The following is a 24,751-nucleotide window of genomic DNA, read 5'->3' as shown; positions in this document are numbered from 1 at the left end:
AGGGCTCATTGACTGTGGTAGGTTGTGAAAAGCATAGACATCTAGGTTTAGCATTCAGAAAAGTAGTCACCTATCCAAGAATGCCTTTTCATTGCAATGATTTGGTCAAACTTCATAAAATGGAAAGAAGGCAGTAGACAGAAAGCCAGTGTATGGGAACCTCCTTCAGTTTTCAGAAGTCTTTGTCTTGGATCATCATCAACAGATTGCAGAGAGAAACAGAGCAATGAACTGGTGTAGTAAATTTATTGTTGCAAAATGTAGAGAAAGCCTGTGCATGATGCTACAGGAGGAAGGGTGGCTGCTATAAGCGCATCTGCACTGAAGCTTCCAAACCCACACATAGAAAGCAGTGAACTGGATGGTCAGTCAGATTGCACTGGGGCATTTAATCCACTGTAAAGACTGGTCCTCACTGCCTTGCCTGTTCCTATGGTCCTCTGCCCACAGCTCATTCTTCTCAGTTTACTGATATATTTGACCACAGAAATATAGTGAAACAGGGCTTGCAGGAAAAAAAAACTTGCATTTTACAAAACAGTGCTGGAAAAGTAGATGCTAGAAATGTTAGGTCCTTATATGCAAAAGCAGCCTCACCTCACTTGATACAGAATATTAGCACAAACGGAGCATCAACCTGAATATAAAGCCCACAGCTATAAACTGTCTAGAAAAGATGTAAGAAGCAGTCCTTGTGGGTGTAGATAAGGCAAAGGTACCTACATATGATACAGTCCACCCCTTTAATCCCAGCACTCAGGAGGCAGAGGTGGTCAGATTTCTGTGTGTTTGAGTCCAGCCTGGTCTACAGAGTGCGTTCCAGAACAACCAGCACTACACAGTGAAACCCTGTCTAAAAAAACCAAAAACCCCAAATAAAAACAAAAACCAGAATACAAGTACTAATGGTCAGATATCATTAAAACTTCTTTGTTTTGAACAGTGTTAAGAACATTACAAGCAGCTCAGGCTGGAAAGAGTTTGTGTAATGAAGCCAGGGCTCAGCAGGCAGAAGGCTGCAGCCAGACAGCTCGAGTGTGCACTTCAGAACCCACAAGATGAAAAGAGACAAACAACCCACACAACTTGTCTTCTGTCTATTCACACACTTGGTGAATCATGGGCACATGTATGCACATACATACACATGTGTAAATAAGTAAATATAAAATAATCTAATGAAATACTGGGGCCTGAAATTTGAAGAAAATAGTAAAAAATATCCACAATAACTTAAAAGTATTTCTTAAAAAATAAAGACAAAATAATCTCCTGAGCCCCCAACCCACACAAATAGCTTCTTGCTCCTGAACAACGTGGCCTGCTGGGGAGTATGGCTCACTCCAGAACCTCTCTTACTCAACTGCATAGGCATCCATGGTCAGCTTTTATCCCCTTACAATTGCCTTCTTAGCATTTGGCTTTCCTATCACAGTCTGTGAGAGCCATCCTGCTCATGTCCCTGCTGTGCCCTGTGTGTGCAGTGATGTCACATTATAAGTGATGCCAGTCAGTGTTATTAGTCCACATGGCAGTCCGTGAGCACTGGCATTGTTTCCAGGGCCTGGCGGTATTAGTAAGGCTGCTATGAACACTGACGTAATATCGTTTTTCTATCATACAAGTTTCCAGTAGAGGACAGGCTTTTATTTCTTTACAGTAGATACCTAGAAATGGGCTTGCACACAGAGTAAATTCTACTTAACATTTTAGAAAACTACTGAAATGTCTTCCATAGTGACTGTGTCATCTTTTGTCCCGACTCACAGAGTGCTAAGGCTCATGTCCCTTGTGTCTTCACCCACACATGACCTTCTGTTGTTGTTTTTGATTACAGTCATTTTACTGGACATGAAGTAAAATATTTTTATGATTTTAAGTTCTCCAATATAATGACATTGAATACCTCTTTGTATGTTTATTAGATGCTAAAACATTTTTATATATTTTAAAAAGATAATATGTAGCGACATTATTGATATAACCTTAACTATTCTTCATTGGAGTAATTTATCTGCTCCCCAAATTAGGAATCTTCTTTCAAATATGTTTAATGAATAGAAAGGTGGGTCCTGCTTTTGAAGACAAATTGCCAAGGCAAGCAATATCCTGCCTAAGGGCTTGGGGCCTAGTAAAACCTAATAATTATCTGGGCAAGAAACCACCAGGTAATTACAATTTGTAGAAACTAATCAAGTAAGATGATAGATCCTTAATTGAATCTGTAGAAAAATATGCAGTGAGTCATTTAGTGTGTTAGGTAGCAATGCATCCAACTCAGTGAATTTGCCACACTGGGACACTTCTAGATTTCCTGTAAATGGGATTACTTGAGATTGTTATGGTTGTTTTTCTAAGATGTATTTCCACTTGGATTCCTTCCCTCCCTCCCCTTGAGAATAGTCTTTAAACCTTCTTCCACATTTACAAGTCAGTGAGCTTTCTAGATTGATAAGAACTAACCCAAATTAGCATAACATGTCTACCAGGATGAATGCTCCACTCACCCAGGGTCAGTAACATAAGCCTTGTGCCCTTCGAATCTGCAGCTATTTATGGGCACAGGTGCCCTGAACAACCCTACTGTGTCGCTGGCAATTTTCATTTGGAGTCTAAAGGATCTAACTCAGGCAAACACTTTACCAACTGAGGCACTCCTGCCTAGGTCTCCTCCTCAATTCTAAACCAAATTCCTGTCATCTTACTAGTCTAGGAAGACTTGTAAACTAATCTTTTGCGGTATGGTGGATATTTGGGGACCTTCTATTGCCCCCAGTCTCTGCTGTCTGCCAATCAGGAGCCATGCCAGGATAAATAGGCAGTTTGCATAAAGATCCAGCATGCAGTAGATAGCTTCAGAGGTCTCCCCCTCTGGTCTTCCTTGAAGCAACTTTAGAGACTTAAAGGAAGACCTCTCTTGTACATCAGCTGGGTGATAGGTCTGTGGCAGGTCTGAGCAACCAGTTTTGCTTCTGTGTTAGTACCGACTCTGGGAATTCCTAAGAAGCAAAGATGTAAAGGGACATGTCACCAAGTGTGGCTACACCCACACTGAGCTGCCATTCTCAGGGTCACTCTCCTACATTTCTCCATCCTTAAAGCCTGCCTCCACAGCACAGATTCTCTGCTCTGGCTCGGTTACCCACCTGCTGATGCAGAGTGATCATGCTGATCTGTAGAAACCTGGCAAACAGAGTTAGCACTCAACATCACCAGCTGGCTGCAAGCTTCTAAGTTTTCCCAAAGATACATTTATTTGGTATGTATTTTTATAGTTTAAAGAGCCCATACAGTGAAAAGTGGAAGGATTTACATCTTCTCTAAATTCTGTGATGACAACTACCATTCATTCAGTGTTTTGTTAGATTTTCTGTGTTCTTACTGGGTAGTTTCTATAGGCTTTAGTTCCTCTGAAGAAGGTTTATCATTGTCTTTGTGTCTGTGTACAGGAGCTTTTTGCTCTATTTGTAAAGCACACCAGGATTATCTCCAGTTATTCACATGAGTTCTTTTTAATAAGCCTCATGTACAAAGTGAGAAAATGAGAATGGCATATATCCCAGAGAAATAGCATTCACTGTGGCAAAAGTCCTTCCTCTCTCTCTCTGGATTAGTATTCTATATCTGTGAACATTCCCCCCTCCTTTTCCTTTCAAGCTGTCATTACAAAATTCAAAGTAATGAAGAGAAAAATAATTACATGAAAAGGAAGGCATCACTGGTTTTTAAATGTGTGCTTCACCACAGCATGTGGAGCTAAACAGGTGTCTGACACGATTGCCCACAGATCGTGTTCTAACTTTGAACACTGATGTGTTATCACTTGTCTGTGGAGATTGCACAAGTCATATAGTCCATACCTGACATTCTGCTCTTTGGTCATGGCCACCCCTGCCCCGGTTCTTTGGCCTGTCCTGGTGCTCACTTGATGCTGTGGTTGGTGTTGTGGGCACTGATGCATACAGCTGCTTATATGCTGTGACACAATGATCAAGATACGAACACAGTGACAAAATTCTCTTACTGATGAATTGTAGAATTTGAAATTTGGTCTCATTAGAAGAAAACCTGGAATATAATGTCATCACTTTTTGTAGACATCTCAGTGAATTCTAAATGCTTTGTTTGCACAGTGAGCAAGCACTGGCTTAATTTATCTATATACAGCGTAGGATAATCACAACCAACTTCCTCATGAAGCATTGATAAAGCTTTGTGTTTGGTTGTAACTTGGTTAGCATCTGACCTCTTGACAAAGGACAGAAATAGAAAGTCTTTCTGATAGTATTACCCTAATGCTGGCTTCATCAATCATAATCTACCCATTTATAATTTGTTTTTCAAAAAGGCCTTTCATGGATGGCAAGTGATGATGTCACCCAACCCTCAGCCCTGCTGAGTCCTAGCTCTGTTGGCCAAATGCAGATCATAGGCCACATGACCTAGCCAGGCAAGGGGCACTGAGGCCCTGTGCTTTTTTTCATATCGTTTCATGTCCTTTGCAAATTTTTCATATTTTGAAGAAAATGTCTCTCTTATAGTAGGTAGTAGCTTGAATTTGAAATATTTTACTAATATGTAAAGCAACACTGTGTTTATGAAAGAACATTGGTGGTATCCACCTCACTTAACAAGTAGCTAGTGAGTACTCCAGACAGTTCTAATTTGTAGGACATTGCTCCTAGGCAAGACTATCTGCCCTTACTTAGCTTTTTTTCAATTAAGACAAACAAACATCCTTATGGAGGGAGGGAGGGAGGGCTAGTAGCTTGGTGTGTGAGATGGCCAGTTCTAAGTAAAAGAGAAGTGGGAGAGGAGATGACTCAGGGAAGAGGTTGGTGTCTCCATTCACAAGCAAGCTGAGGGGCTGGGGTGAATAAGTAAGCCATTTGGCTCTCTAGAGAAAGACCTCTGCAGGCAGGGGAATATCTGGACAAAGCCCACTGCTAGGCATGCTTGACCTGCATGCCTGCAGGTAGAGGTGGGACAGTGAACAATGTGGTGCATAGCAAAGGAGAACTGACCAGCAAGAGGACTTAGCACACTGGGCTTGTGGGCTCCATAAGCAGTGACCAGTAAACTGAGCAAAGGGTGGCCTGGCCTTACATTCTAAACAGTGTTCAATGGCTGCACTGAGAATGCTGGGGCTAGCAGAGTAGAACTGGAAATCCATCAGGAAGCACTTCTAGAGGTGCTGGGGACATGGAAGGGAGAGTGAAGGTAGTGAGAAGTTGTTTATCTGTCTTCTGAGATCTAATGCTACACACTACAGTGACCTCTGTGACTTCTACTAGTGGCATTTTCCCTCCATTTCTTCACTGTGCAGAAGCAGGTGTAAGGTCAGACTAAGTTGCATAGCAGCTGCTTACACACATCAGAGACTTACAATATTTCAGTGTGTTCAGCTAAGGTGGGGGGGGGGTGCTAGTGCTTGTTATTACCATGGCATGGGGGCAGGGATTCTAAGCTGCAGGACAGGCTGAAGTCAACCTGCTTACCCCAGTAGGCTTGGATCTCTTCAGAACATAGAAAGCCTCTTATCAATGAATCCTCCAAGGACAGTGTTTGGCATGTAGGTGGGCAGTCATTTAGGACCGGAGAGAAATCAGACTGTTCTCACCTTGTTCTTTTGCTTGGGAAATCAGGTTTTTGTCTTTTGTGTCACCCTGTTCATAGAGTCTAGAACACCGTCTCATTGTCTCTAACTGAGGACATGCACTATACTTTCGAAGCAATGAAGTGCTAGCAGGTAATTTTGAATTGCACTTTCCAATTTGAATGTAAATTGACTTCACAAGTAACTGTGTATGCTTTGGCTACTGCTTGGTGACAAGAGAGCATTTATGGAGAGCATGCACACTGCTTTTCTCTAAGAAAAGGCCAGTTCAATTGGGTTGGGTTCAACTCAGAAACACACAAGATAAAGTGCTCTCAGGCCAGCGAGAAAGGAACAATTATACATGGAGGTCACACCCAAGCTTTATTTCCAAGAACCTTGATCTATATCTGAAAACCATGAAAACCTCCAGAGGCAGAGATGGGATAAAGTTTTGAAAGCCTGTTATAAGCAGGGCTGTGCTGACTAAGTTATGCAAGGAGGAGCCTAATGGTGACAATTGTAAGAGAAGGCACAGGGCGTCTGCTCTATAACAGGCTACCATGCAATGGTTAGCGAAAGAGGCCAAATGAATTGTAGTGGGCCATTTGAAGAGCAGTGAGACCTAGGATATCATCTTGGGTCATGTACATCTAGCCATCAATCAAGTAATAGGATAATTTAACACACATCCCCCACCACAGTCACTTAAAACAGCTTTATTGAGCTGGATATATAATCTCAGTACTTAGGTCACTGTGAGTTCAAGTCCAGACTGGGACACGTGGCAAGTTCAAAGCTATCCTGAGCCACATAGTATAGCCACATATAATTATGTTTATTTAAAACAATAATTGAGTAAATAAAGTTTCAGTGACTAAAATTTTAATACAATCATGGGAGTGAAAAGCTAGCCTAGACATTTACAAAAACTTCGTTTTTCTGATTATCTGCTTGAATACACACATCACTATTCAGAGAGAATTTTATTACTGAAAGGAGATCATTGATAGCAAAGAAAGATGGAAGTATTTTTATTTAGTATAAGAGATAGAAATTGTGTTCCCATATATAAAAGGATTCTTGCAGCTCATTTCGGTTTCCTTTGTTCTTTCTCATGAATTTTAGAGAGGCTTTATCCCAAGTGCATTAGTGAAAGAATTCTCTCCCATCTAATACCCATGGGCAAAGATGGGGATGAGATGTAGGTGGGTGCAATCCATCTGAAAGATACCATTCCACTTCATATCTCTCTTCACTTCCTTCCTCCCACATCCCCGGGGTAGAGTTATGGATGGGAAATTGGGTTATCTAGGCTTAAAGCGATTGCCTTTGCCTGGAGATGTGAAGGAGATGTTCAAGGAGCTATTAGGGCCATTATAACACTAATAGCTTAGTAATCGAGTATTTTTTCATATTTTCCAGTGTAAGCACCATACTAAGATCTTATTTCAAAGTGCAGAGTGGGTCTGTGCATGTAAACACAGCTCTGAGAAAACCAAATAAGCATAGCTGTGTATTCAGTAGCAGGGTAAATACCATTTGTGCAGTGAGCAGCCCTGCAGTGAGTACCTCTGCTCTGGGTGAGGTTATAGCTAATATTCAGCTCCTACATACACATTTGACTTTGAACTAGATTTAGCTTTAAAGTGTTCTAAACTTGGGTTTTTTCCCTCTTGAATAGTGATAAGAAAGGCAAATTATAATAGGGTTTTGTTCTCTGTATTCCTACCTCATTTAATTTTAATTTTATGAACGAAAAGGCAAAGCTATCCAGAACAGTTAACTACCACTGTCACCCAATTCACCATGCTGCCTCTCTTCTGTGTAAACTAGATGGGACCAAATAACAATAGATAACACAAAGATTTTGAGTTTAATTAAATATTATGAAAACCATGAACTAATAATAAGAAGAAATGGATTAATAGCAAGCAAGATAACAAAATGCATAAGTGGATACTTAGAAGCCTTAGAAAAATTCAATAAAATTTCTCTGTACCCTCAGAAAAATCCAAGGCCTCTATCTTTAGGTGAATTCTACCAATTTTTCAAGAAATAATGAACTCATTTCTTATGCAAGGTGTTCCAGAAGCCATCGAAAGCTATTTTAGGATGATAATTATGATTCCAGCAATAATTAAGGGGGAAATTAAAAAAAAAAGAACAAGTGCCAACTTCATAAACAACTACAGTGCAAAAATACCAAGCAAATTGGGACGTGGCAGATGTATATGTATGTATGTATGAATGTGTATGAATGTGTATGGATGTATGAATGTGTATGTATGAATGCATCTCTCTCCCCTCTCTCCTCTTTCCTCCCTCCCTCCCCCCCCCACCTGAGTGCATGCATGCATGTGTGCGTGTGTCTTACATTGAGCCTAAATGGACTTTAACCCTTTTAACATCAGGAACAGATGTGGATGCTCTATCTCATCACTTCTGTTATCTATAGCTACTTAACTTGAGAACAGTTCTACAAGAAAAAAATGATAAAGAAGCTATACTTGCAGATAATCAATAGTTGTCAGAAACAAAATTAACTTAGAGAAATCAAGCATTTTTGTACATAATAAATAGCCATATATTGAGTGTATCTTTTTACATGTACCAATTTAGTTTGTATTTATTGGCTTTTAAATTTTTTCATATATTCAGATTATATTCTTCCCCTTCTCCCCAGATCCCTACCTGCTTGCCCGCCCGATTTTGTTCATATTCTCTCTCTCTCTCTATTTCTCTCTCTCTCTCTCTCTCTCTCTCTCTCTCTCTCTCTCTCTCTCTCTCTCTCTCTCTCTCTCTCTCTCTCTCTCTCCCTCCTTCCCTCCCTCCCTCCCTTCCCCTGTATCAAAACAAACAAAATCCAAAAGGATAAAACAAACAAACCAAAAACCACACAAATGGGTGTGTTTTATATTGGCCAGCTACTCCTGGTCATGGGTGCCTATTCTAGAGAATGGCTGATAATACCCAGTTAACACTACATTAGTGAAAATGGATTTTCCCTCTCCTAGCAAGCATCAGTTGCAGATAGCTTCGTGGTTAGGGTTGGGACTTTGTGCCTACTTCCCTTCCCAGTACTAGGATTTTGATTTGAATTTGTGTAGATCTTGTAAATGCATCAAAATTTTATGAACTTATTTAGGTGGAAATAATACTTGACCAAGAACACGAAAAAAATGTTATGGAGAAAATTTTAATTTTTACCTCTTAACATAAGGAACTGACCTGTATCAATGAGAATTTTTGGAAATGTCAGTGAATGAAACTAATGTCAGTGTTTACCACTTAAGAGAAACAAGGATAGTTATGGAAATGTGTGGGTGCACACACATAACTGGCTAGACCCATACATACATATGTGAAAGAGAAAAAGAAAGGAAGGGGTGGGGCCAAGAGGGTGTGTAGCAGCCTGGAGATCAGGCAGATCCTGACCCCAGATGCGGGCCAACAGTAGGATGACAATAGGATGTCTGAGACGAGTCTCAGAATAGTCCCAGTACTTATGGAGCCTCAGAAACCTCCAACCAGATTTATGACTCACTGTAATAAATATTTACATGTAAAACTCAAACAGCTTCACATGCAAATAAAGCATGTTTATAACACCACTTTAATAACTGAATGTGTGATAGAGAGATGGGAAAGATGGTGGAGTGAAGTGGTTCATAAGCAGCAGCAGACAGACACAGAACTAGAGACAAGATGGTTTTAGAAACCACTTGGAAAACTATGACCCGTGCAAGGAATGGGCAAGGACATACATGTCTTTTGCAGTGGTATAAATGACTTGTAGGCTCTTAACGGAGAATGAGGGGCATGTAAAGCTTCTGTGACAACATCCACCTCGCGCACACATACACACCACCAATAAGCAGCCCAGATAGGAAGCCATTGCAGAGAGCCCTTTAAAAATGTGACAGAGATGCTGAAATGTAGCTCTTCACAGTTAATGACTTCTGGCAGGAGGGATGTGGGTAGAGAAAAGACTCAGTTATCTTTAGAGGGATGGCCACTGGGAATTTGACCATGCTCCAGTGAGTACAGGGACAATGCAAATTGTACTTGGTATGTTTTCTGGGAGTAGTGGAAGGCACGAGAGTGAAAGGGTAGACTTTGGAGGAATGGGAAAAGAGTCTGATCCGCATGCATTGTATGAAATCCCCAAATAATAAAAATATTTTATTGGGAAAAAAAAGAAAGGAAGGGGGAATGGGAAGGGAACACAGATGGACAAAACTGGTCTTTTTCTAGATAGAGGATCATATTATCTAATAATGGCAGCTCTGAATATCACCACGAATACATATTTGTACACAAAACTCACAGTACACATTTCTGAGGAAAGGACTTCTAGTTACTACATAAAATAAGAGAGGATTCTGGTCTACTGTAAAGGAAAGTAGACTCTAGATGAACTAAAACCTTATATATGAGGAGTCAGCCATCATATAAAGTCTGATTGGCAGAGATACTGAAAGCTACCTCTAACAGCAGAACTCCTCTCCCCAGGTATAAGCACTGATAAATGAGTTGGTGGTCTCAAAATGCAAAATGGGTGTAGACACACCTAACAGACAGCATCTGTAAGAGGGATGCATCTGCAGGGATTAAACCGGCAAGGAATCACTTTGGAAACTGTCAAAAGTCTGCATTCAGTAACATAAAGACAGAAATTGTCATGCAAAAGTGAGCATGCTATCTCTGGGGGGGAGTAACATAAAGACAGAAACTGCCATGCAAAAGTGAGCGCCTTCCCCCCAGAGATAGCGAAGATGCTAAAAGCCCTTGCTGCTCTTGCAGAGGATCCAGACTTAGTTCCCAGCACCCACATGAGCCTGCACACAAACACTTTAATTCTAATTCCTAGAAGTGGGATATTGTCTTCTGGCATCAGAGGGTATTTGCACAAACATAGAAACAGAGCAACAAGTTTGTGCATGTGCACTCACATGTAAAATTTAAAAATAAAGTGAGCAAAGGGGTATGAATAGGAAATTTTTGGGAGACTCAATAGATAAACATGTTTTTAAAATATCTAATTTGTTAGTAATCAGAGGACTACAAAAACTAAAACAACTAGTTATCATTTGTATCTGTCTTAATAGCCAGAATTAGAAACCCAGGTAACACCAAGGTGACAGGGGCATATAGAGGCACAACAGGCGAGAACTGGGGATGGGATGGTCATCTTAAAAAACAGCAGGCAGTGACTGGGAGAAGGAAACAGACAACATGAGTGTGAGATAAGGCACAGGTCCTACTCCAGAGGAAATGTAACCAACATCCAAGAGCCCTGGGGGAAATACACACAGCCTGTGCCTCAGGGGATGCTCATGCAATGTGAGAAGGAGGCTCCCATAGGCAGATCTTAGAACCGTACAAGGAGCAAATGTGTTCCTAGGCAATGGTTGTAGAGCAAACACTCAGACCAGAATGAACATTAATTGTTTCATGCTTATTGCATGTGGTGGGAGAAGAAGTGAAAGAAGGGTATTGAGATGAATAAACACATTCCAAACTCAAAGTCCTGGAAAGCCATCATTCTCTCTGTCCCCCATGATCACAATAGACAAATTATTCAATAACAGCTTTATCCTAGCAAAATAATAGTAAATTGATAAATCTTCCTGTGACAGCTCTAAGATTTATTTTACATGGTTAAAAAACAAACTTCTACAGCTATTCTCAGTTCCTGGGAGAAGACTGGAATGTAGTCACTCAATAGTCACCCTGCATAATGGGCAACTGTTTTATCCTTCCACCCATTGGACTTGCACTGATATGATCACTAACAATTATACTGACTTTTAAAATTTACTAAATCACATAAACTATAACAAATATAACCTGCAAAGAGTTAACCAATCATTTTATTTTTTGTCTCATTTCTCATATTCTTGTCTAAATGGTTATTTTAATATCGTAAAAAGTGAAGGACCAAATCAGGAAAGGGATGCAGGGAATAAAGTATTAGGTGTGGTAAAGGGGAAAGGCACTGCTGAGAGTACAGTTTTGAGAGGATTCCTTTGAAAGTTATTGTTTGTTAATTGAAAGGATTTCAAACCTCTTAGTAACTGGGACAAGCAACCAGAGAGTGAATGAGTTCACACATTTACTGACAGTGGCACTTTATGATATATAGCTGTACACAGAGAATTTCTGAAGCTGGATACAGAACCTCCTCTGCATATGGTTGGCATCCTGCCTGCTTTGACTATGTGAGAAGTGAAGGGAGTGAGTGGGTTACTCCCAAGCAGCTAAGTGCCCACTATGGTTTTTACCCAAGGATGAAGTGAACTCCAGCTCATCTGTCTGGGTGTCTCCATTATCTTCCTCTTCTTCCTCCTCCTCCTCCTCCTTCTCCTCCTCCTCCTCTTCTTCCTCCTCCTTCTCCTTCTTGTCCTCCACCAATAACACCACTTTCTCCTTGTTCTCCTTCCTCTTGTAAAGAAAATCATGCTGTTCTAACTCAAAAATAAAAACAGCACATAGCTCATTTAAGAAAGTCACTCACTCACACACTTGCCCAACTTGCCCATTTCCAAACTCAGTCTGTATCAGCGAACTAAATACAAAGGGCATTTGTCTCCCCCAGCTCTCCACAGAAGCCTATGCTCTCTGACTCAGATTTACTTCCCCACCACACACACCCCTGAACAGCAAATCTCCTCAGTTCCCTGGTACTCCCCAAGTCTGTATCGGCTGAGCTGAATCCCAGAAGCAAGCTGGAAGACTTCATCCAGGAAGACAAACCCATATCAAAGTTTCCTATAAAATTTTAAATAAATTTAACAATTAGAAATGAAATTATAGCCGGGCGGTGGTGGCGCACGCCTTTAATCCCAGCACTTGGGAAGCAGAGTCAGGCGGATTTCTGAGTTCGAGGCCAGCCTGGTCTCCAGAGTGAGTTCCAGGACAGCCAGGGCTATACAGAGAAACCCTGTCTCGAAAAAAACCAAAAAAAAAAAAAAAAAAAAAAAAAAAAAAAAAAAAAGAAAGAAATGAAATTATAAAATGGTATTAAAAAGTTGTTGCAAGTTATTTTTCTTTTGAGCATGAGTGTATTTTCTGTAAGAAATGTATTTAATATGAACATTTTTGTGTATATAATGGAGCCAAGAGAATGGAAAGCATTTTTGTGAAGAGGGTTTATTTAGCCCTGTGTCTTACTAAAGGTAGTCTTTTACCATTTCTGGGGACTGAAGATCTTATATATGTAAAGGCATAATGTCTTTATTTATACTGAATGTTTCACAGTAAGAAAGTAATTTGGAACTTTGCTATGTGTGGTCTTATTATTCCTTCATTCATTTCAGGCCCTGGAAAGTGAATTTGTGTCTTGCCAACTCCATCAATGGATTGACCTTATATTTGGCTACAAACAGCGAGGGCCAGAGGCAGTCCGAGCTCTCAATGTTTTCCACTACTTGACCTATGAAGGCTCTGTGAACCTGGACAGCATCACAGATCCTGTGCTCCGGGAGGTAGGTGTCCTGAGCTGCTCCAAGGTGTCTAGCATCTCTCAAGCACACATCTGACTCCCTGTCTTTTTCTGTGTAAGTCTCCTTTCAGCCTGACTCTGTACTACACATAGACTTCATGTTTTGACAAATATAAAAAATGGAGCTATATCAAAAGCAAACAATGAGACCAAAATGTTGAGTTGTTTTTTTTTAAATATAGACATTTTAATGCAGAACTATAATTTTACTTCAGCTCTTCATTAAAATGCATTACCTGTTATTAGTTGTTGAGGCTTAGGCAAATATTTAACTATGAAGAATTTACTAAAATAATTACCAGCATAAGTTTTTAAAGACAAAAACAGCCTTGCAAATTTCTAGGAGGAACATTCAAAGAGATAAACCAATATAATGGATGCTGTGACCGTGCTGTTCTCGGCCTGAACTGTCTACAGCTAACAGTTGGGAATTACAAGAATTTTAAGTGAAAAAGTCATATTAAATAGCATTTAAATAGCTTCCCGGGCAACAATGACTTTGGCTAGGTAGGCAAGATAAGGACGCAGCAGCTGCTAGGTAAGTGCGGCTCCACAGAAACTATATCCCTGCCCTCCATCCTACCCACAATCTGCCATCTGCTGTATGCAAAAGAAAACATCGTGGCTGCATCTCCAGGCACTGTATTGCTTTTTCAGTTTTCATTTCAGATGTAAAAAATGTGCATTCAGCAGTGAAGCTCTCTTTAAAAACCTTGTATCCATTTTTTTACATGTCCCATAAAATAAAGGCTCCATTTGCATGACTCCAAGCAGAGAAGAAAGGAGAGAGAGAACACATGATTGTTCCTCATTGGATGCTTAGGGCAGAACACTTGGAGAACACATTTCAACATGTTATTAAAGACAGTGTTACACAGTAACATCCACACAAGGGAATGGGAGCAGACGGGGCTGGTGGTCACGGAGAACTCAGGTATTGTGAAATCATTTGGTGAAGTGAGAAATATCCTCCAGAGATCACTACTCTTGTCTAATTTAGTGTCCTCAATTATATATAAAATTTAATCAGCTTATTTGATATGAGGAAATTCTTATACTCCTTTGCTTAACATTTTATAAATTCTTTACAAATAAAATTCATCTTTTTCTTTTTTTAATTTATTTTTTATTAGATACTTTATTTACATGTCATACGATATCTCCTTTCCCAGTTTCCCCTCTGAAAAAAACAAAAAAATAAAATAAAAAAAAAAAACAAACCCCTGTTCTCTCCCCCCTCCCCCTGCTCACCACCCCACTCCCTCCTGCTTACTGGCCCTGGTATTCCCCTACACTGGGGAAAGCCTTCACAGGGCCAAGGGCCTCTCCTCGCATTGATGACCCACTAGACCATCCTATGCTATACATATGCTGCTGGAACCATTAGTCTCACTTAAGATGAACAACAATATGAACTAACTAGTATCCTCAGAGCTCTCAGGGACTAAACCACCAACCAAAAATTCATCTTTTTCAACCAACCAACTTTTTTTTTGAGATTAGGTCTCACTCTGTAATCCTGAATGACCCAGAACTTTTTATGTAGACCATTCTGGCCTGGAACTCACAGAAATCATCTGCCTCTGCCTCCTGATGCTGGAATTAAGGGTGTTCACTATCTTGCCCAATCACAATGAATACTTTTATGATCAGAAAAGGGAAAGTGGAATAGCTCATCCTTATACTCCAAGTCCAGTTGGACCTAATTCATAAATTTCATGGGCATCTTTGGTCCTGGGTACGTTGTTGTGCTTTTTTCCTCTACACCAAAGTTCTTTGTGTAAAAGGGAAATTACAGGCTGATTGTTTTGGACAAAATACAAATTTTAGTATATTGAATATGAGGAAAACTATGGAGTAGCATTTAGATTGATTGGGAAATAGCAGGTTTTCCTTATTAAATGTGAGTTGAAAGGAGACAAATGAGCCAGATGAGAAGACACCAGCATTAGAATTGAGATGTTCCTTCTGTGATTAGAATGCACACTTGAACTTCACTGACGGTGCCTGCTTCCTTAGCTGGCACACCATTATTTTGGACAGTGGCAAAGCCAATTAATGTTTTGTAAGCTTTACTAATCACACTGTAGGAGTCGTAGCACAGCATGTGCACTTTCACTGATTTGCTGGATGGGAGTGGGTCCAGCTTCATGTTCAGTTATTATGTAGATGTTCTGAACAGAATCTATTACATTATGGATCTTTATATAACCCAAAGTAATGAAGACTGTCTAGTGTTAGGTGGGGTGTCTTTGTTCAGGACTCTGCTCCTTTGGACATCATTCACAATAAACACTCACTAGAGGTTGAAGGTCTGCCATCCTCAAAATCAAGCTAGGATATGCATCTTCTCATCTCCAGCCCCTTGCCCAGGTGTCTGCCCTGTCACCTCTTAGAGCTTCGAGGAGGCACACGGTCAACACACGCCCTCCCTCCAGCTAGCACAGGCCTTGACACAAGTCAGCAGATCAGCTTTGAAGATTTCTGAGGAAGCTGCTTCATCTTCCTGAGGGCGACAAGAGACCATTAGTGTAGTACAGATTGAGGGCTGTTAAGAAGAGTGGTTAATTTTCCTCTCCTGTTCCTCACCATCATTCCCTCCCATGCATTCCTGTTAATTTCAATGAATAAGTTAAAACAAAACATATCCCCACAGAGTCTTTCGCAGCTTGAAGAGCAGTGCTCTCCAAAGGCTAAGAGCCACTCAAGAGACACAAGCCTGCTCAAGACAGCCAGAGTGCTGCATCTCACTCACAATCTCAGTTGCTCTGGGAAGGAAGAAATAGCACATGACCCCACGCAGGAGCACTCAGCCTCCACAGCCACAAGGCAGAGCTCTGTAGATGATGGTTTAAGGTTCATACCCCTCCCAGCACATTATCACCGTGAAAACCCCAGGGAGATGCAATCCTGGTTTCAAAGCATTCCTCTTGGAACCCTGAAGAGAGTTGTTCTCAGCCTGAAAGACTGAACAGACATCTACAAAAAAGGAAAAGAGAAGTAAAAAAAGCTCAAAAATTAGCCCGTTCATGATGCCTTCACTCATTTTACTTATAATGATTATCTTGGTTTTTTTAATATAAAGATCATTAATAGCTAAAACCATGCAAAAGCTAGGTTTTGTTGTTTCATAATACCGGTTTGCCTGATTAAGATAATTTTATTAAAAAAAAAAACTCTATGTACCACCTTAAAAGACTAACACGTCCCCTTTGTTTAAAAATTCTATGATCTGCCTAGAACTTTGAGCTTTGAAGTTAGTACTAAAATTTGTGAAATAGCTTAAGGTTATTGACTCATTCTTCCCTGACAGGTGAAGTCATGAACCAGCACTAACCACAGCAATTATGGCATTAAAATGTCAAGAAATTAGAGGTCAGAATAACAGATAATTTTCTTCTCTGTGTCAGATTAAAAATTGGCATTCTTTGACAGTTTAGGATCTCTGGCTGAGAAAATGATGACAGCTTAACTCATTTTATACTTGTAAAGCAGTAATTGATAGTAAACTTTATCTTGACAGCTTCTGGGCAGAAACATGACAGCACAGTTCTGGTACAAAGCTCCTTAATATGTAAACACTAGGTCTGCTGGAGAGTAGAGATTTATTTAAACTGTCTTAAGTCTTGTCTTACATCATTATCTTCTGGGCTCTTTCTCATGATAGCTCAACTATGTGGGCAGCTTTTTTTCCCCCTTTTCCATATGCATATAAATTATCAATTTTTTTCGTATTTGTACCTACCAAGTGACCTGTATAGGAAGGGGGTTCTGGTTAGAAGCCACGGGGCACTGTTGCTCTCTTCTTACCTGCTCCTCAAGTGTGATCAGAGCCCAGCAGAGTCCCAGCACCTGGGAGCTTGTTGGAACTTCTGGTTAGAAACATAAGCTTTCCTTACATGGCTCTGGAGAGCATTTCTGAGCCCATGCATTTGTTGGAGATCTTAGATGTTTCGTGTGTGCATGTGTGTATGCAGGCGTGTGTGTGTGTGTGTGTGTGTGTGTGTGTGTGTGTGTGTGTGTGTGTGTGTTAAGTATGTATATATTTGTGTGGAGGTCAGAAGACAGCTTACGATAGTCCTCTACCATAAGTTTCTCCTTCTACCATATGAGTTCCAGGACTGTACTTACATTATCAGGCTTAGAGGCAGGTGTCTTTACTCACTGAGCCATCTCACCAACCCCAAAAGAGAAAGTTGGAGGTATGTCCTACTTTAGATATGCTAGAGCTACTTGACAGGAAGTTCTGCTTTTCTATACATATAAAGAGTAGTAAAATGGGGTAACTATCGCCATATCACAATTTTATATAATCACATCCTGCCCTGGATCCTCCACTGTTTCAAACCTACATTTCATTCACATACAGCCATCTCAGCTACATCCACTGTGTTTTCCCTATCTTATGGATATTAGGAATATCAAGAATAACACTGTGTGTCTTGCTCTAAGTTAATATTTGTCCTTAACTATTATTTGTATTATTTTTCTTCAGTGTCAGTAATTTAGTTTTGTTAAAATATTATTTGAATTTATGTTTCTGCATTGTTCATATATGTACCATATGCCTGCAGTGCCCATGGAGGCCAGCAGAGGGCATGAGATTTCCCCTGAACCTGGAGTTATAGGCAGTTGTGAGCCTCCCTGTAGGTGCTGGAAAACAAACCCAGGTCCTCTGCTAGAGCAGCCAGTACTCTTAACTGCTGGGCTTCTCTCTCCAGCCACGTGCTCACTGTCATTACATTTCAAGAAGTAAGTTAGCCTTGGTATTGCACTGGTATTGAAGTTGTGCTTGTGCAACAAGAGAAAGACAATCACTACTTCCTAACAGAAGCTTTAAGCTCATGCCAGACAAATGACTAAGAGTGCTAAGTTCTGAGCTGACATAAAACTTGTCATCATACCTATTCCAAACCTCACCAAAAAGAAAAATGATTTAAATGGTCACCCTATGACGAGAGGTAGACATGTGAGCCTGCCAAGGAGTGCTGTGTGGCTGACACCTAGAACATACGGACCATGCAGTGCTTATATATTTACGGATATGCTAATCAATGCTACACTTTAAAGTATTCAACACATTTAATATTTACCAGCAATCACAAGAATTCACCATTTTCCGTCTAGCTGTCTTTACTTAGGCAAGGTCTGCTTTGATCTCTCCTTTGATCTGCCAGGGGTAACAGAGCTGCTCTCTGTGTGCGCTATGAGGAGAGCGTGCCCACAGGAGGTAGGCTACATCACTTCAATATCACTTCATTTTCTTGCTGAAATGTTCCTTGCTACTACAGAGCACTAACATGATAGGGCTGTCAAGAACCAGCAAGACAGATGTGTCTGTATCCAGAACAGCTGCTGCTGACTTTCCCAGAGAGATGAGCTTGTAAAGTTCATAAGGGAAAAAAATCAACTCAACTCACTTCATTTCCTGCTAATGTAAATGAAAGACAGTGGCAGCACAGATGGCCCTAACTCCTCTGCTCACCTTCCTGTGCACCTATCAGCCCTTTACTCCCTGCACTCCTGATGTCTTTCTTTCATATAATCAGGGGTATCAACAAAGGATGTTGCTTTGATCCTATAGGGTGTTTATTGGTTCAGTCTCCTGTTTTTGATCCATGAATGAGCTACCTCAGTGGGCTGGAGCACATAGCATTTGCTCACAGAGCCATGGTGCTTCATTGTCTTCTTCATACTGGTTGATTAGGGTTGCTCTCCTAAGCAGCTTTTCAAGGAAATGATTGTAATAAATGAGCAATAAGCTCAATAGCTGGTGACACTCTCCTAAACCGCCTTAATATTCTTCTTTACTATGTTGAAATACTTAACACGTTTAAAATCCAAATTAAACACAAAGAGCATGCCTACATTTTGATTCGTGAAGGGCAAGTAGACATTAGGTATTCTTCAGAGTTAGGGTGAGAGGAAGAAAAATGCCACAACCCCCCCAAACCCTGTGTTTGTATCTACAGCACTGAGGTTTATGTGGCAGATTTGATTAATACACTTTGAATGTAGACGTTACTACCAAAGAAATTAACAGCACACATTGACTTGTGCTCAGCTAACTTAATTTGGGTTCCTCGTTTCTTGTATCTTTATGATATACTAAGCTAGTCTATTTTTTATCTTCCCTCACAAAAACACTCGGTACAGCCAATCAGCCTCAGATATGCCAATTGGAACTTTCCTCTTTGTATTATTTTCATTGTGTGCTATTGGGGAATGCTGATTACTGATTTTCAGAAATTACCAGCAAATGCTTTCATAATATCCACATTCAGAACAGAGAAGATGACACCCTGCTGTTTGTAAAGGAAATGTCTGGAAGGCACTTGCTTCCCCATCTCCCATCACCATAGAGCTTGGCTGTGTTACACTGTCATCTGCTTTCCTTTATGAAAATGAATCTCACTCAGGTGTTTCAGTTGTCAAGGACTCATTTACAGTCTCAGACACATTGATAATGGCCAGATTTAAAGTCATTTGAAGTCTCAGTGTAGTCTTTCTAAATTATTGTTTTCCATTTATGTAAAAATCAGAGGACATTTTATTCTGGTGAATTAATACTGTGATATTTTGAATCTGCCTTTGGCTTGATAATGAGACATGCTTAATTTTGGAATGTTGACATCATAACCTGGTAAATTTGTGTCACAGTTCTGCACCAAGACAAACCTGGAACTTGTTATCTATTTTTCACTTTCTTCCGTGGTCAGACATTCTAATTTACAAGACTGCCACCAGCATACCTGTCCCCTCTCACTGTTCCTTTCTCTCCTTCCCCCTGTCTCCTGAAGGCATTTTACAGAAAGCTGTTCAGCCAGGGCGGGTGTGATAGGATCTAGTCCTGGCTGCACTGGGTTACACCCTGGTGGGTTCAGTCCTCTTTGAGAAACAAGTGCTGAGGTGAGCAAAACGCCCAACCATGAGCTCCTTCTTTGGAGATCGCCTCTTCCTGGAGTCAATGGGTACAGGCTGCCGGGACCCTGCACTCCCAGAGCTCATACCAGCTCCCCGCCCCCCACCCCCGGAAGGTCTTCCACACCCTCATTAAAATGGATCTTGACTGAGTATACTTTGATTCCAGTCTTTCCCACCCAGCAAGTAGCAAACAGTGAACAGCATCCGTGCACAGCCCCCATCTGTTACACCTTCATATTAACCCCTTTTGCAACTCTGTCTCAGTCTCCACCATCTCAGCACATGGCCTGTCAAAGGGGCACTGAAAACCTCTTTCAAAAGAAAACATGGATGAACCTTGGGGACACTGTGCTAAGTAAAATAATCTGGTCACAATGCAAAGCAAAACAGAACAAAAACCAACAGACACTTCACCTCCATCCTCACCCCCACACACAAATACTCCACTTAGAATAGAGGTCTGGAGCAGTCACTGTCAGAGAGGAGAAAGCAAACTGGTGCTTGCCAGAGGGGAGGGGTGAGATCTTGTCAGTAGATAGAGACCAAAGGAGATGTGGGCATTAGTTGCCTAATGATGTATTATGTGTATTGAAGACTGCACAACTTCATGTAAAATGGCTAAAATAATAAACCAAGTTTTATGTGCATCTAAAATTGCCTTAAGAAGCAATAGAGTTTAAAAACAGTCCTTGTTACAGAGGAGTGGGCAGGATACGGAGGGTCAAGAAGAAAAAGGAAAACACTTGGAGGGAGGCTACCTTACCCAGGCCCAGGGGAAGAAGCTAGAAGAAAGATAGCAAGACATGTGTTGTCCAGCATGAACTGTGATCTGGGGCAGATCACCTAGCCTAGCCACTGCTAAACCAACCCCCGGAAAGGAGAGGTGTATAGGGAGTAAGTACCTCAGCCTCTTGTCTCTTGGACTGAGCTAGGCTCCCCACTGTAGGGGAGGAGAGACCAAGAGCAAGGACCTTAGTGATCTGTGGAGCCCCATGGGACAGAGGCAGAGAAGAAAGGGGTCTAACACAGCACCATCCCCTGTGAAATATTACTGCCAGCTAAAACTGTATTTTAGACATCCAAAGAAGGTCAGCCACTACTGGCCTCATTAAAACCCTTGCTTTGTTCCTTGGACTCACAAACATGTACACTTCAAGGACCAAATCTGGGAGAACTTCGCAGCAGTGGAACTGGACTAATTATAAAAAAGGAAATATTCTGGATGACAGATTTTCTGTCAGAATAGATGTCTATTAAGTCACTTATGTAACATCATTACAGTTGATCATTCCAGGGAGGGGTACTGCTCTACAGTCCTCTCCCACCCTCAAAGACCTGAACAAAAAACTAAGACAGGTAACAATAAACCTGAGCTCCTCCAGCAAGCCTGGGATAATCCAGCCTTCCAAGCCAATGGAAATACTTTTTTTTTTTAAACTGGAGCTAAAAGATAGGTTGCTTATATATTCAAAATTTTGTCAGAATAGAGGTTTTTTTAGTCTTAATGTAGGTGATTAGTAAATCAATAATAAGAAACATTTATATTTCTGCTTGTAGTTTCTCTGAGGAACTAGAAACAGTTGACAATAAAACAGTATTTTAATTTTTTATATAGTTTAATGTTTAAAAGCAAGAAATGATAGAGTGCATGTATTATTTTCTTGATTTACTTCATTCTTGGTTTTCTAGCATTAAAAAGTAATGCTTTGTATGATCCTGTTTTATCACGACAATAAAGCAGAGGCAAAACTTCTCAGTTAAAATACAGTCCACCATTACATCACCTTTCTTCTTATCACTCCTCAAAGGTGCATTGCTTTCTAATGTTTTATGTGCTGTAGGCAAAATTACAGGTAGAATGGAAAAATAATACAGGCATTATATTTGCCATGTCCATAAATATGGACATGGCAACAACATCAAGACTTAAGTGTTAAAACCACTGGAACAATGAGGTTAGCACAATACTAGGTAAAATGGTCAAAGTTTTTTTCTCTGTTCTCTAACAACCACATTTACTTTTTTAAAAAATCTTTTTGAAAACTGAATAGAGTTGATGGCCCTAAAGCAGCCACAGTAGAATGTCTGTGCCCATCATAGATGATAGATTCACCCATGGCCACATAGAAAGAACTCCTCTCATTAATCTTCCCTCAGGCCATACACTCTTGTACCTCAAGGGGACACAACCTCCAGCAGACCTCATGCAGTTGTCTAAAATTACGTATAAATGGATGGGGAGGAATAGCTGGCTACTCAGATGTTGATCCACTGACCTTTCCCACTCCTCTCCCTAGAATGTCACTATTCATAGTCAGAAACCCTGGTTGATGATAGCTTATTTGATGAAGATAGCAGCTTATTTTATAGGAGGATGGGGTTGACAACAGAGGGGTAGAAGGAAAGAGAAGAAGAAAGGAAGGAAAAACTAGTTTTAAGGATTCTATGGAAGAATATCCACGTTAAATTTACATTAAATTTATATTATGAGTAGAACAAAGTTAACCTGTTGTCATCTACTGCACAGCAAGGATCTGCTCCAAGCCTCCTAGGTTTTGACTTTCATCTTGTCTGTGAAGTCTTGCCTCTGGCCAGGCACAGGTGTAACACACAGATGCAGCACACACATGTAACACACAAGCTTATGAAACCCGTGTGTGTATCTCCTCTTCTGATGAGTTAGTACCCAGCTGTTCACAGAGGAGGAACTCTGTTAGCAGGGAGAGAGGCAGAGAGGAAAGAAAGCAGTTAAGCAAGGTGCCCACAGGCAGTGAGAGGACTGTGCTGCACCATAGCTGCCATGCAGGGGCCTCTGTGCCTGCGGGCAGGACAGCTCCATAACTCAGGAACTGTGCAGCTTTTTGAAAACTGAGGCAGATTCTCTCTCATATGCCTCCAAATGGGCAAGGCCTTGAGTAATGAGGAAGACACATCTAAAGAGAGCCTTGAAAAACACTCAGAGGAAAGGGGGCTGGACTGAAGATGTGACTAACTGTAATGGGATTGGTGGGTGCCAGAAGCAGGACAGAGGCCAACAGAGAAAGTGGCCCTTCTGAGTTCTCTCTCTATAGGGGAGCTTTATATTACAGCTAAGCAGAAAAGACCAGAGGTCATCTGTGTGTGAAATTCAAAAGGCACCTGTGGCCATTTTATTTGTTGCTTCAACCATGTGCAGCACATAGTACATTTCTGTGTCCTTGCCTGCCTATCTCTGCAGAATCCTAAGTACTCAAATCTCCTTGAGGTGTTGAGCACACCTGCATTGTGACAGATTCTTGAGAGAGAAAGGTGCTAAGCATTTCATGACTGACCAGTGAATATTCTCCAGGGTAATAATACACAAATGGTTCAGAATCACTATGGAAAAACTGTAGATTGTTAGAAGTCATCTTGAACTTGTATTTCTATCTAAACAGTTCACAGTAGAAAACTGAAGTGGCCTTCCTACTTATTTTGTTTTTTTGGTTTTTTGTTTTTTAACTTTTATTGCATTATGATGAGAAAAGTTACATGATTTCAATTTATCTGAATTTGTTAACATTTAAAAACATATTTTAAGTAAATAGAATTAAATCACATTCTTGTTTCCCTTTTGTACCCCAACTCCTGCCAGAGACTCCCCTTCAATTACTACAATATCTTTTTTGTCATATTTCTTAAAATTTATAAAATATTATAACAATAAAAATAAATATTATAAAAGTTGTTTGATATAAAACAACAGTCAATTTAACAGTCTTATGTAGACTCTTGTCTACAGCAATACTGTTTTTCTCAATATAAATTTTAAATAACTCCAAACATACTAACTGTATATTTCAAAATAATACATCACTGCTAGTATTTTCTTAAATGAATATAAATATATAAAGTCTTTTTGTTTGTTTGTTTTATATTTAGTAGAGTTTAAAATCTTGTCTCTTACTGTGGTACAAACCCAAGATAAGAACAATTTTTAGATATTGTATGTATTTCAGTGTAATAAGGCTGTACTTCAATGACCTTCACATCACCAAAGGATTTTACCTCCATCGTAACTAAGCTGAGAGTTGACAGTTCTGCTGTGCCAAGTAATGAATTGTAGGCACGATTTTTGAATACAGACTTCCTGCTATGGTCAAAGCAATTTGACTTGAGTGAATGACTTTATTCTCAGCCCACAGAGAACAGGTTACATTCATTTAAGAAATGATGTGTGTATTAAGATGGTCTATCCATAAAGTCATTCACCAACTGTTTCAATAAACAATGGTTCTGCTTGGAGGGTGGCACAGATATTAGGTGAGGGTAAGAATTTGGTTCATTGGCTGTGATAATTTGGAAAAGCATTCATCTCAGAAAGAGTAACGTATAAAGTCCTCTTCTTCAAACTTGATACAAGAGTTACAAATGTCAAGCAAAGCATTCAGTCTGACTCTTTGTTGTTCTCTTACAAGCCACCTCCCAAGTTAATTGTTTGTTTCTTTTGGGTATATAAATACTTTTGAAATATATAAGCTGTTCTGAAAACCATAGTATAGTGTAAAAACATGAAATAAACAATACTACTAATAGAGAGACTGAGATAGGAGAAGCAAGATTTCAAGACCCTTACGTTGTACACAGCAAGACACTATCACGAACAAACAAGCTGAAAGTGTATATGGATTGTACAACATTGGACCCATTCCTCCAATTACCAAATTAGAGAGACCATTGGATGACAATCAACAAATTTCTAATTC

The 24,751-nt window shown here is 40.2% G+C and overlaps 1 protein-coding gene across 5 annotated transcripts in view; it reads left to right on the top strand.

Moving 5' to 3' along the window:
- Nbea (neurobeachin) overlaps positions 1–24,751 on the top strand; it is a 551,294-nt gene that overhangs the window by 487,089 nt on the left and 39,454 nt on the right. For all 5 annotated transcript variants that reach the window (XM_031373880.1, XM_031373884.1, XM_031373881.1 and 2 more), the window contains one exon: positions 12,919–13,086. In XM_031373880.1, the coding sequence (XP_031229740.1) occupies positions 12,919–13,086 (168 nt within the window). The remainder of the gene's footprint in view (positions 1–12,918; positions 13,087–24,751) is intronic.

This window comes from Mastomys coucha, unplaced genomic scaffold (assembly GCF_008632895.1).
Source record: "Mastomys coucha isolate ucsf_1 unplaced genomic scaffold, UCSF_Mcou_1 pScaffold16, whole genome shotgun sequence".
NCBI lineage: Eukaryota > Metazoa > Chordata > Mammalia > Rodentia > Muridae > Mastomys > Mastomys coucha.
Note: the sequence above shows the minus strand (reverse complement) of the source record. Positions and strands in the feature narration are given on the sequence as shown.